The 12,534-nt window shown below is 46.2% G+C and overlaps 1 protein-coding gene across 3 annotated transcripts in view; it reads left to right on the top strand.

Moving 5' to 3' along the window:
• LOC110536594 (MAGUK p55 subfamily member 7) overlaps positions 1–9,740 on the top strand; it is a 292,189-nt gene extending 282,449 nt beyond the window's left edge. For all 3 annotated transcript variants that reach the window (XM_036935251.1, XM_036935252.1, XM_036935250.1), the window contains 2 exons: positions 1,387–1,530; positions 7,432–9,740. In XM_036935251.1, coding sequence (XP_036791146.1) covers positions 1,387–1,530; positions 7,432–7,611 — 324 coding nt within the window. In that variant the 3' untranslated portion in view covers positions 7,612–9,740. The remainder of the gene's footprint in view (positions 1–1,386; positions 1,531–7,431) is intronic.
• Positions 9,741–12,534: the final 2,794 nt, after the last annotated feature.

Here is a 12,534-nt window from a genome sequence, read left to right as displayed (position 1 = left end):
GCCATCAAAATGTGAGACATCTGTGGCATTGTGTTGTGTGAAAAAACTGCACATTTTAGAGTAGCCTTTAATTGTCCCCAGCACAAGGTGCACCAGTGTAATGATCATGCTGTTTAATCAGCTTCTTGATATGCCACACCTGTCAGGTGGATGGATAATCTTGGCAAAGGAGAAATGCTCACTAACAGGGATGTAAACAGATTTGTGCAGAGAATTTTAGAGAAATTAAGCATTTTGTGTGTCTGGAAAATGTCTGGGATCTTTTATTTCAGCTCATGAAATTTGGGGCCAATGTTGCGTTTATATTTCCACCTCTCTCTCTGCCTATCTCCTGGAGGAATCTCATCCTTCAGGAGACTTCAGAGGCAGCGGTGGCTTTCTGCAGGCCATGGCTGCTTACAGGGTTACCAACCAAACCTGGCTTAAAGGGCCATTTTTAGCAGCAATTACTGCTAATGTTCCTTATTTGAAGATTTCCTCTTTGGCTTATGTGTCTGGGTGGTGGTGATAATCTGCCTTTCATAAGTGGCCTGTATGTCGCTGAAAGCCCACAAACCCCACAGTTACAATCCTTTTACCCCAGGCCTAGCACCCACCCTGCCTCAAGCCTGTCTCGCACACACACACTCTTGCCTGGGCCCCATAGGCATCCTCTGTTTGTTTTCTCTGAGTAAGTAATCATATAGAGTCCGAAATACACTATTATATAGATTACTGGCATGTTTTCGAACCATCTCTCCCTGGTCAAGTGCCTCGTTAGCCCATGCTGTTTGTGTACATGTGTTTATATGTGCGTGCTCGCACGTGTCTATGCCTTTGTGCTCCCTTGTAGCTCTCTACCCCGCTCAGTAGTCAATAACATGAGTTTCGTGTCAGCCTGGTGGTGTTGCAGAGCGAGGGATGTTGACTGGTCCCGTGCTGACCGGATGAAAGCTCTCCTCTCTTCCCTCTCTGTGATGGAGATTAATGGTTGTCTAGCGCCACTTCCCTCCTGTCTTCTGCTCCTGTCTTCGTCTGGGCCCCAAGTGACACCCTATTCCCTATCTAGTACACCTAATAGGGAATAGGATGTCGTGTTGGACTCGGCCTTCGTACCGGCCCAGGGTTTCGAACCCGCTCAGCAGAACACAGCGAGAGGCCGTGGTATCGGGCCCAGAGGGAGGTGGACCGGCACCGGTTAACACTGCTCGGCTGCGGTTCAGTACACACACACACACACACACTGTGTGCTACGTGTCAACGCGACCCAGCTGTGTAATGTGTCATCGCCTCTGCACTGTGACAGATGGAGATCTGGGTCTAATCCCACTCTGCGATATCTCCAGATAGATGAACCAGACACTCTCCTCTGCTAACTGTGTTTTCTCTCTCCTCTGTGTGTTGCAGACGATAAAGCACCTGAGGACGGCAGAGTTTAAACCTTATGTGGTGTTCGTGAAGCCGCCGCCCGTCGAGCGCCTGCGGGAGAGCAGAAGGAACGCTAAGGTCATCTCAGGCAGGGACGACAAGGGATCTGCCAAATCATTCTCCGTAAGTCACGTCAGCAAAAACAATGAAATGTTTTCGTATTGTCAAGAGAAGAAACGTTTCAGCGTTTCACCTTGTCAAAAAGCTGGGACAGAAAAGCCTTGCGCTTAAAAGTTTGCGTCTTTTTGAAGTAAAAACAATGTCACACAACGTCAGAAAGTTGAAATGACTGGCTATTGGTGACGTGGTGGGAAGGATCAAACTTGATCCAGGGGTGTAAAACATGTTTTGAAGAACAGTACTCCTGTAAAACAGGCAGTTTTAGAACGTCAAACAACTTCTTCTTTTAAAGGTAAGAAATCCACCAAATGGATAATGATTGGCTAATTGCGTTGGAAGCACACTTCCCACTCAGACATCTCCAGTGAAAAGTGATGTGGTCTTTGTGTGTGTCACTGTGTGCGGGCGTGTAATGACACGTTATAAGGTAGGATCAAAGGTCATCGAGCAGTGTTCGTGTACCACATGACCAAGCTGTAGGGTTATCAGAAACCCATCTAACACAAACTTTATCTGGGGCTCTGGGGGAGCTAGTTGTGGTGGTGAGGTCATATTTACTACCTACAGCTTTCTGTTGCAGGCTAGGGTGTATGTGTGCGTGCGTGTGCGAGCATTTGTGTGTGTGGTTGTGTGTGGTTGTGTGTGTTACACACCTTTCCTCCGCAGCAAGTCGCAGCTCACAGCCGGGCCCCACATGAAACCAATTAGCCGTGGTGCGTTGCCGTGGTGGCGGCGTAGACGTGTGGCAGCTGATGGCTTTCCCAGCCCGCCGGGTCATCAGGTCCGGCGCTCGCGTGTCTCTCTCTCTCCGCTGGGCCACGCTACGGGCCAGAACCCAGGTCACAGCATGCCGGGCCGGGATGGAGTGATATGATGACGAGAGAGAGGAGAGAGAGGGTGGGGGGGAAAAAGAGGGAGAGGGAGAGGGGTAGAAAGAAAGCGTGAGGGGGGAGAGAGAGTGGCTGTCATGTTGGAGGCGTGGAGGCTTTCCACGCGCCAGCGCTGAAGGTCGTGTCAACCGAGCTGGGGGAGGGGAGAGGAGGAGGAGGTTTAGACCGGCAGGTGCAGATCAGATCGGCTGGCGGCTCAGTGGGATGTCTGCCTCGGCCTTCGCGGCCCCGCAGGGCTCTGGGCCGCTCTCTGCCTTTCGTCTGTTCTCTCTCTCCATCTCTCCCTCAGTGTGTCTGCTCTTTTCAGCTCAGAGCATCAGGGCCTGCCCCAAATGGCTCCATATTCCCTATATAGTGCACTTTGGGCCCTGGTCAAAAGTAGTGCACTATTCAGAGAAAAGGGAGCAATTTAGAGCGCCGCCTCAGCCCCACTTTGAGGTGTTACTCCACACATACCTCTGTGTTTTCACCATGACCTAACCTAACACACAGCCCAACGCGGCTCTGGAAAAGGACAGGGTTAGACACAGCTGCTCTTAACTCAGAACATCCTTCGTTGAGCCGTCACTAAGTTACACAGTACCGTCACTGTTTTAAACACAACATGTCAGAGGGACAGCATCTCTTCTAAAAATCATCCTTAAAGCATTAGATGATGACATCAATTCACCGGTCACCTCACTGATATACAGACATAATGTATTAAAGTCAGAAGCATCACTTTGTCCCCCAGTCGTGTACAGACTACACATCTCTGAGGTCGCTGATATGTTTTTGTTTCATCTCAGTAAGACAGGGATTTCTTCCCGCCGAGCTCTTGGGCTAGAGGACATAGGTAAACAGTTCCATCATGCATGATGACGGCCATCCTGAGGGGTGAGAGGTCAAACAGAGAGAGGTCAGAGGTTTTGCTATCGACCTTTATTTGACCTTTGGGTGAAAGTAACCCTCTGCTCTCAGTATAACTCATGTGAACAGTGAGCAGTCGTTGCCAAAAACAGGGCAGACTTTGACATTGATTGCCCTGGCCTATAATACCTTTATTAGATCCAGAGTTCAGAGCTCAGGTAACACATCCAGCCCCAGCGTTTTATTTTGTTACCTGGTTGAAATATTTCCTGTTACCAAAGCCCTTTCTGTAACCTTTTGTGGAGATTGACAGACAGCGTTTTAAACCATCAGGTGCCAGCTATTAAAGAAAGAAAGACTTTGTTTGGTGGAAATGTCACTGCTGGATAATATTCTCCGTCTGCTATATTTCTTTCAGTCGAGACGAATGTTAGAGGCAGCAGGTCTGGTCATTGTCCCATCCAGACTACTGGAGAACAGACGTTTCATTGTTTTAACAGAGCCGGCTATGCTTTATTTTACCTGAATGCATTCATATCTGTTTTCAAATAGGGCTGATGTGAAATATGAGCCCAAAATCAGTTATGATACTGTAATACGATAATGAATATGTCCATATTCATATTCCTAGTAAGAGCAGTATAATAAGTAAAGGGTTCATGTGATAGGGCTACTTACTGATGTCTTAACTTTCCCTCTAGCCAAGCAATGACATTCTGTCTTCTTTGAGAGAGAGTAAATCAGGGACCTCTTGCCGAACCAGATCTGTTCTGATATTTTATATCATTTTAATACAGAGGGCAGGTGCATTTTATGGGTATGAATAAAAGCAGATTTTCCGTTGAGGGCCTGACCTCCGAGGGGATGGCCAAGAGACATCAGGACTGAGAGGAGACCTTATCCTGGCTCAGTACCATAGAGATCTCTCTCTGTTTCTCTCTCTCGGTCTCTGTTTCTCTTGGTCTCTTTCGCAATTTCAATTCAATTTAAGGTCTCTATCGCTCTCTCTCTCGGTCTCCGTATCTCTCTCTCTCGGTCTCTCTCTCTCTCTCTCGCTTGGTCTCTGTTTCTCTTCCTCAATTTCAATTTAAGTCTCTCTCTCTCTGCCTTTGTTTCTCTCTCTCTCTGCCTCTGTATTTCTCTCTCTCTGCCTCTGTTGTCTCTCTCTCGGCCTCTGCATCTCTCTCTCTCGGCCTCTGCATCTCTCTCTCTCGGCCTCTGTTTCTCTCTCTCGGCCTCTATCGCTCTCTCTCTCGGCCTCTGTATCTCTCGGTCTCTGTATCTCTCTCTCTCTGCCTCTGTATCTCTCTCTCTCGGGTCTCTGTTTCTCGCTCTCTCTCTCGGTCTCTGTTTCTCTTCCTCAATTTCAATTCAATTTAAGGTCTCTCTCTCTCTCTCGGTCTCTGTATCTCTCTCTCTCTCTTTCTCTCTCGGTCTCTGTCAGGTCTTTCTCTTTATCTCTTTCCCCATAATGGCCTGCTATGGTCATAGAGAGGGAGACTTGCCATGTCATGGACACTGACCGCCTGGTTGACATGGAAACGGCATACACAGCGTCTCTAGGGCTTCTTCTGTCCATGTCCACCCCACCGTCCTGTTGCCAGTTCCTGGTCTAATGTCCAAAGGGTTGGAGAGCTGCTGGCAGCAATAGCTGGTGGTGTGTCCCAAATGGCACCCTATTCCCTGCGTAGTGCACTACTTTTGACCAGAGCCCTATGGGTATCGGGTGCCATTTAGGAGCACCCTGGGTCACTGTGTCCACGTCCAACCTCCATCCTTTCCAAGGGCTGACCACAGAGGAAGGTTACCAAGGGTCAACAGCCTTGGATCACCGGAGGGAATATATGGTGTACGGACGGACCGAGCCACTTCAACTTCCTCTCAGCCCTGACCAACAAACCTCCTGCTCCCTCCTCAACCTCTTCCCTTCCTCCCAGACGGAGGAGGATAAAGCCATCATGTCTTCTCTCAAAAGACAATAGACCGTGAGATAATGTGGGTGGATTTATTACTGCCTTGTACAGTAGACAGTGAACCCAGTGGAAGAGAAAGCTGTACGAGGGCTGTGTCGGAGGCAGAGTGGTATGTTTGCGGAGACTGGCTTGAAAACGAGTTATTGTCGTGTCATGGCGACCGTTTAATTTTAGCTGCACGACTAATCAACTATGAGGTGGAAAACCGCGAGCCGCAAGTAACTCCTGGCTCGGAGCTGTTAGGCTGACAAAAAGGAGACATTCTAAAATTGTAGATTTTAATGAGTTTGTGTGTGAATTTGTGTGTGTGTGTGTGCGCATTTACATCAGTATGTGTGTCTGTATTCCTGCCTATGAATGTGTCTGTATATATGTATTTATATTTGTGTGTTTGGCAGAGTCAGTGGAGATCTGAAGCTCAGTATTCCTCTAGTAAAAGGAGCTAGCTAAATGTAGCTAGCCGCTCTAACCCTGCCATGTTCCCTGGGTTTGAGGCTGGAATGGACCAGGCCATATAAACATATCACCGTGCAGTATAATACCATGCCATCAGAGAGGGGAAACTGTGAGGAGGTAGCTAGCCTGGTCCCAGATCTATGTGTGCTGTCTTGCCAACTCCATTCATGACAGTGACCATAGGAGTTGCAAAACAGCACAAGCAGATCTGGGACCAAGCTAGCGTTGAGGCCAGGAGTTGTATAGCTACTAGGTTCATGTGCCCAAGCCATTTCCATTTCTGAAGCCCTCCCATTTTTAATGCCTTGTCCACAAGCAGTCTTTGGCCTGTCTCCATAAAACCAAAGTGGCATGTATCAATTATGGACCTTCTACTTGCTTTGTCAGTTATAGATATGTTTAGTATTTTTCCGTTTTAAGTAATATTTTATTTCTCTTCGGAATCAGATCGGCTATGTGTAGCCAAATGAGGAAATAATGAAAATTCCTTGAGGTTTTGGAACTCTTGTGTGTGTGTGTTACGGTTTTGTAAAGTGTGTGTGTCCTTCACTTACACGGGGCTGTTTGGGTCAGTCTGTTTATCTGTATTAATGGCTGTTATGTTTGTTTATGTGTATGTCTCTGTCGTCCCTGAGATTCTCACTTACTCATGCCCTTTAGTCTTCATAGGCCATCAACAAAAGCTTGTCCCGAAGATAAGCAGAAAATATATGTCTGTTTCTCTCAAAATGGACAGTAAAATATACAGTTTATTAGGTACACCCATCTAGTACCGGGTCGGACCCCACTTTGCCTACAGAACAGCCTGAATTCTTTGGGACATGGACATGTTGGTATCAAGGGACCTAACGTGTGCCAGGAAAACATTCCCCACACCATTACACCACCGCCACCAGCCTGTACCGTTGACACCAGGCAGGATGGGTCCATGGACTTACGCCAAATCCTGACTCAGCCATCAGCATGACGCAACAGGAACCGGTATTCGTCGGACCAGGCAATGTTTTTCCACTCCTCAATTGTCCAGTGTTGGTGATCACGTGCCCACTGGAGCCACTTCTTGTTTGTAAGTGATTTAGCCCATCCGTGACAAGGACCGATGAGTTGTGTGTTTCCGAGATGCCGTTCTGCACACCACTGTTGTACTGCGCTGTTATTTGTCTGTTTGTGGCCCGCCTGCTTGCCATTCTCCTTCGACCTCTGTTATCAACGAGCTGTTTTCACCCACAGGACTGACGCTGAATGGAGGTTTTTTGTTTGTCTCACCGTTCTCAGTAAACCCTAGTCACTGTCATGCGTGAAAAGCCAAGGATGCCAGCCGTTTCTTAGATACTGTAACCGGCGTGCCTGGCACCAACGATCATACCACACAGTCGTTTACTGTAGGTCACTCGTTTTGCCCATTCTAACGTTCAATTAAACAGTAACTGAATGCCTCGATGCCTGTGTGCCTGCTTTATGTATATACAGTATATCAGAAAAGTGAGTACACCCCTCACATTTTTGTAAATATTTGAGTATATCTTTTCATGTGACAACACTGAAGAAATGACACTTTGCTACAATGTAAAGTAGTGAGTGTACAGTTTGTATAACAGTGTAAATTTGCTGTCCCCTCAAAATAACTCAACACACAGCCATTAATGTCTAAACCGCTGGCAACAAAAGTGAGTACACCCCTAAGTGAAAATGTCCGCTGAGTGTATATTTTATTCCATTCTATTCTTGTCCAACAGGAGGAGGACTTCCTGGAGATGGTGAGCACCGCCCAGCAGATGGAAAGCCAGCACGGCCACCTGTTTGAGAAGATCATTGTCAACGACGACCTGACGGCGGCATTCACCGAGCTGAAGGTGGCTCTGAAGAAGGTGGAGACTGACACGCACTGGGTCCCCATCAGCTGGACTCACTCCTGAGAGCTACAGAGAAAGAGTGAAATACCGTTTGGAGAAAGAAGGATATAAAAAGGGGAGGGCTTTTTAATGAAGTTGGTTCTGTGTCCACTGCGTAGGTGGTGGGTGCTGTCGGGTTTAGGATGGATCGTAACACAGCTGGACAGCAGAGTGGGCTGACTTGATGTGTGTCCCAAATGGCACCCTATTCCCTATATAGTGCACTGCTTTGTGAAAGTACTTTCCAAATAGGGAGTAGAGTGCCATTTGGGACGAAACCTGTCTCTGTCTTGGTCTTCTTCTGGGCCCTGTCTAGCTCAGTCAACATGCAACACGCTGGACATCTGAGGGTGGGGCTGGTCTGATCTGGTTCTAGACCGCTGCACTGTCTTCTCATCAGATCGGTGTGACTGCCCATCAGTGCTGTGCCAGAACGTACTGTAACTTCGGACTCCTTCCTTAGTGTGTTTTTAACATTAGTTCATAGAAACCTAAGGGATTTGAATTGTTCTGTGGATGGTGGGTGGTTTGTATATTAATGCAGAATGGGGGAACAGATGAAAATGTTTCTTTGCCTTCAAGTCTTAAACTCAGCTTGGGTCCGAAACGGCACCCTATTCCCTATGTAGTGCACTTGTTTTGACCAGGGCCCATAGGGGATAGGGTGCCATTTCAGACACAGCCTCAAACTCAGATAAACGTTTCCCTTGTGATTTCTAACGCTTCCATAGTCTGCTACACCAAGGTATCAAAGCAAAAACATGTCAGGGACAGTACACTCAAAAAACGGCAACAACCGGTGTCATTTTATTTAAGATAAATTAATATATTTGAATATTTTTCTGCAGTTTTACATACCTTTTTTATATATAACATATCTATAGCATCATGACACTGTAAGCTACAACCTGAGGTGATTTCTGATGTTACTTTGACGTTGGACGTTTTTTCAGTCAGGGTTATGTCGTGGCACCTCAATTTCCCAAGGTCCTACTTACACCGCGTGTATTTTAAATGGCAAGCTATTCTTTTGACCAGAGCCCAATGAGCCCTGGTTAAAAGGATTAGGGTGCCATTTGGGACACAGACCTAGGTGTTTTCTCATTTTATTTTAGGGGCTTTTTTAAATATAAAGCCCTCCACCCTGTCCTACTCATGATTGTGCCCAGGCAGCATAACAGTTTGCTATTTCAACCAGCAGACGTTGGCTCGTCGGTTGTAAGTCAAATGTTCTCAATCTAGTATAATTAGGGTGGAGTTAGCGTTATTTTACACTCATAAAACAGGCATAAAACAAGGAACCTAATAGAGGGGTCCATGGCGCAAGTAGATTTACAACAGACAGAAACACAAAGTAGCTGATTTTACCTTTGCACGGTTCAGGTTATATAGAGAAAGGTTAGAGTCGCTAGTTATTTGCAGGATTCCTCCACCCCTCTCTTTCTAACCCTCCTGTCTATCCCTCTACCATGTTCCTCCTATACAGTATGCTGGCTGTATCCTAGGGTTATGTGTCTAGACTAGAGCCTGTCTTCGATTGTTTGATGAGAGAATATTTGTGTGTACCATATCTAGGGTTGCGAAATTGCTGGGTGCAGTGACCTCAGTGCCCCTATGTTCTCTCTCTGTCTCTCTCCGTGATTTCACACTCTCACATCACCAATCATGTGGCGTTAGTTCGTTAGCTCTGTGTTGAGCTAAGGTCATCATGAGTCATGACGATGCACCAGAGCGATCTCGCTGTCTGGTGTCTCTTCTCTTTTACAGCAGGTTTCCCTCTATCCCTCGCTTCCTTTATCCCAGTGTTTTTGTTCATTTCAAATGTTCTTAGTATCGCAGATACACACCTGTTCTGTATTTTTCTGATTATCAGGAGATTGTGTATCTATTTAAACAAATATATTTGTTTGAGGTTAAGCCACTACACTACCATGTTTATCTACACTACAGGTTTAACCCTCTAGTTTCCTCATTCTTTTATTTCATGTTTATATGATGTTAGGTTCATATTTACCCTCCAGCCAGCCGTATCAGAGTTCTGTCTGTGCAGATATTGTCCTTCTGACTGTACATTCAATTACTGTGAGGCAAATTGTGTGATTTCACTTTTTTCTTTTTTATTTGTACATTTTATATAAAAATATTAAACCAAATGTGTATTTTTCTAAGATGCTAATAACCCGTATGGAAAACTAGAGTTTGTAATATGGCAAGTGAATGATGATTGTAGCCATGAGTTCATTTTCCTCTCATAGGATCACGACAGTGACATGGGACGCTTGGGGTTGTCACGATCTTGTATGTCTAGAATTTGTTTCTGAGCCATTTAGCGCAACTTTCGCTCGCTCCGATAAAGACGAAAAACACCTACACGGAGTGCACACTTGTGTAAATAGAACTGAGAATGTGTCCCAAAAGGCACCCTATTCCCTTAATAGTGCACTACTTTTGATTATAGTGGTGCACTATGTCGGGAATAAGGTGTCGGGAATACGGTGTCATTTGGGATGTAACCCCTTACGGAAAATCGCATGATTCCACATGTGGTGATATTTCACATGAAGTTTCACATGTTGATTTCCACATGTAAAATCACATGAAACCATGTGTTTTTCTCACACTTCACTAGAGGCTGTTTGCCTACTAATCTCACTACAACCCCCCTCCATGTCGCTGATCACTACTTTGTTTCCTGATCACTACTTTGTTTGCTAGATCCTTCTCCCTCCTGTATCATGTCTTTGCCTCTTCGACACTACTCTCCTCCCTTTCCGCATCCTTTGACTGTCCCCTTTCCTCCCAGCCGGCTCAACCTTCCCCTCATGCTCCGGGGCTTAGTGACCTACTGCTTGCCTACAGAACAGGGCCCCAAAAGCATCTTAAGGCTAAGTTTATCGTTAGAACATTCGCTAAATCTCTAAACTGTTTCCTCTGAACTGTTGCACTTGAAAACACTAAGACCAGTATCCCTTCTTTTCTGTCCAAAACACTTTAGCGTGATGTCTCTCTTGTTATCTGTCTCAGAATGGTCTTCTTGACCAAGGTAGCTCACTCAACTGAAACCGCTCTCCTCTGTGTCACAGAGGGTCCACGCTGTGACAAAGATGACTGTCCTCTGTTCATCCTCCTAGATCTATCTGCTGCCTTCGACACTGTGTACCATCAGATCCTCCTCTCCACCCCCTCAGGGCTGGGCGTCTCAGGCTCTGCACACTCCTGGATTGCATCCTACCTGGCAGGCTGATCCTACCAGGTGGAGTGGAGAAGAGTTGTCTGCACCACATGCTCTCATTTCTGATGTCCCCCAGGGCTCGGCTCTAGGCCCTTTTCTCTTTACACCAAGACTCTTGCCTCTGTCATATCCTCACATGGTCTCTCCTATCATTGCTATGTGGATGGCGCTCAACTACTCTTCTCCTTCCCCCCCTTCTGACACCCAAGTGGCGACACACCTGTGCATACCTGCCAGAGATCTCAGCTTGGATGTCGGCCCACCACCTCAAGCCAAAAACAGACAAAACAGAGCTGCTCTTACTCCCTCTCGCAGAGTGCAAAGAACCCCGGCGTGACCCTGGACAGCACCCTGTCATTCTCTTCAAACATCAAAGTAGTGACTCACTCCTGCAGGTAGAGTACAACCTTTCCTCACACAGGATGTGGCGCAGGTCCTACTCCCATCTAGACTCCTGCAACTATGTTGGCTGGGCTTTCCGCTTGTGCCATCAAACCTTTGCAACTTATCCAAAATGCCTCAGCCAGCCTGTTGTTCAACCTTCCTAAGTTCTCCCTTGTCACCCCACAGGAGCTGCCCCTTCTTACCTTCAGGCTATGCTCAAACTCTACATCCCAACCCGAGCACTCTGCTCTGCCACCTCTGGTCTCTTGGCTCTCCCACCCCTACAGGAGGGCAGCTCCCATTCAGCCCAGTCAAAGCTTGTCTCTGTCCTGGCACCCCAATGGTGGAGCAAGCTTCCCCCTAAAGTCAGGACAGCGGAGAACCTGAAAACATCTGAAGCCCTTTTCCCACCTGCACTGACTTTGCTGATAAATACTTTGTTGGCGGAAAATGTACTTGATAAGATTCTGATAGGTTGTCTTCTCGCCTAGCTATTTTAAGATGCATGCACTAATTGTAAGTCAAATCAAAGTGTATTTGTCACATGTGCCGAATTCAACAGGTGTAGACCGTACAATGAAATGCTTACTTACAAGCCCTTAACCCATCAATGCAGTTTTAAGAAAAATATCTAAAGAAAAATAAGAAATAATAGTAACAAATAATTCAACAGCAGCAGTAAAAGAACAATAGCGAGGCTGTGTACAGGGTACTGAGTCAATGTGCGGGTGCACCGGTTAGTCGAGGTAATTGAGGTAATATATACATGTAGATAGAGTTATTAAAGTGACTTATGCATAGATAATAACAGAGAGTAGCAGCAGTGTAAAAGAGGGGGGGGGGGTCAATGCAAATAGTCTGGGAAGCCATTTCATTAGGTGTTCAGTAGTCCTATGGCTTGGGGGTAGAAGCTGAGCGCCTGCTAAATTACTAAAATATCAAATGTAGTACTTCACATGTGATGATATTTCACATGAAGTTTCACATGTGGATTTTCACGTGGTTACCTAACTTTTGTGGATTCAAATTTTCACGTGAGATTTCACAGGTGATGCCCTGCAAATGAGTCATTTTGATACACACACAGTGTTTTTAACATGAGTGTTTTCAATGTATGTTTTAGACACACTTTGAAATAGAGTACCAGTCAAAAGTTTGGACACACCTTCTCATTCCAGGGTTTTGCTTCATATTTTCTCTTCTACCATGTAGAAAATTGTACAAATAAATAAAAACCCTTGAATGAGTAGGTGTGTCCAAACTTTGGACTGGTATGGAGCAGCTACAGATTGACCCTTTAAGTCTATTAAAAGTGTGAGTTTGAGCATATG

This window comes from Oncorhynchus mykiss, chromosome 11, assembly GCF_013265735.2.
Source record: "Oncorhynchus mykiss isolate Arlee chromosome 11, USDA_OmykA_1.1, whole genome shotgun sequence".
NCBI lineage: Eukaryota > Metazoa > Chordata > Actinopteri > Salmoniformes > Salmonidae > Oncorhynchus > Oncorhynchus mykiss.
The sequence above is the reverse complement of the archived record's forward strand: the minus strand, read 5'-3'. Positions and strand labels throughout refer to the sequence as shown.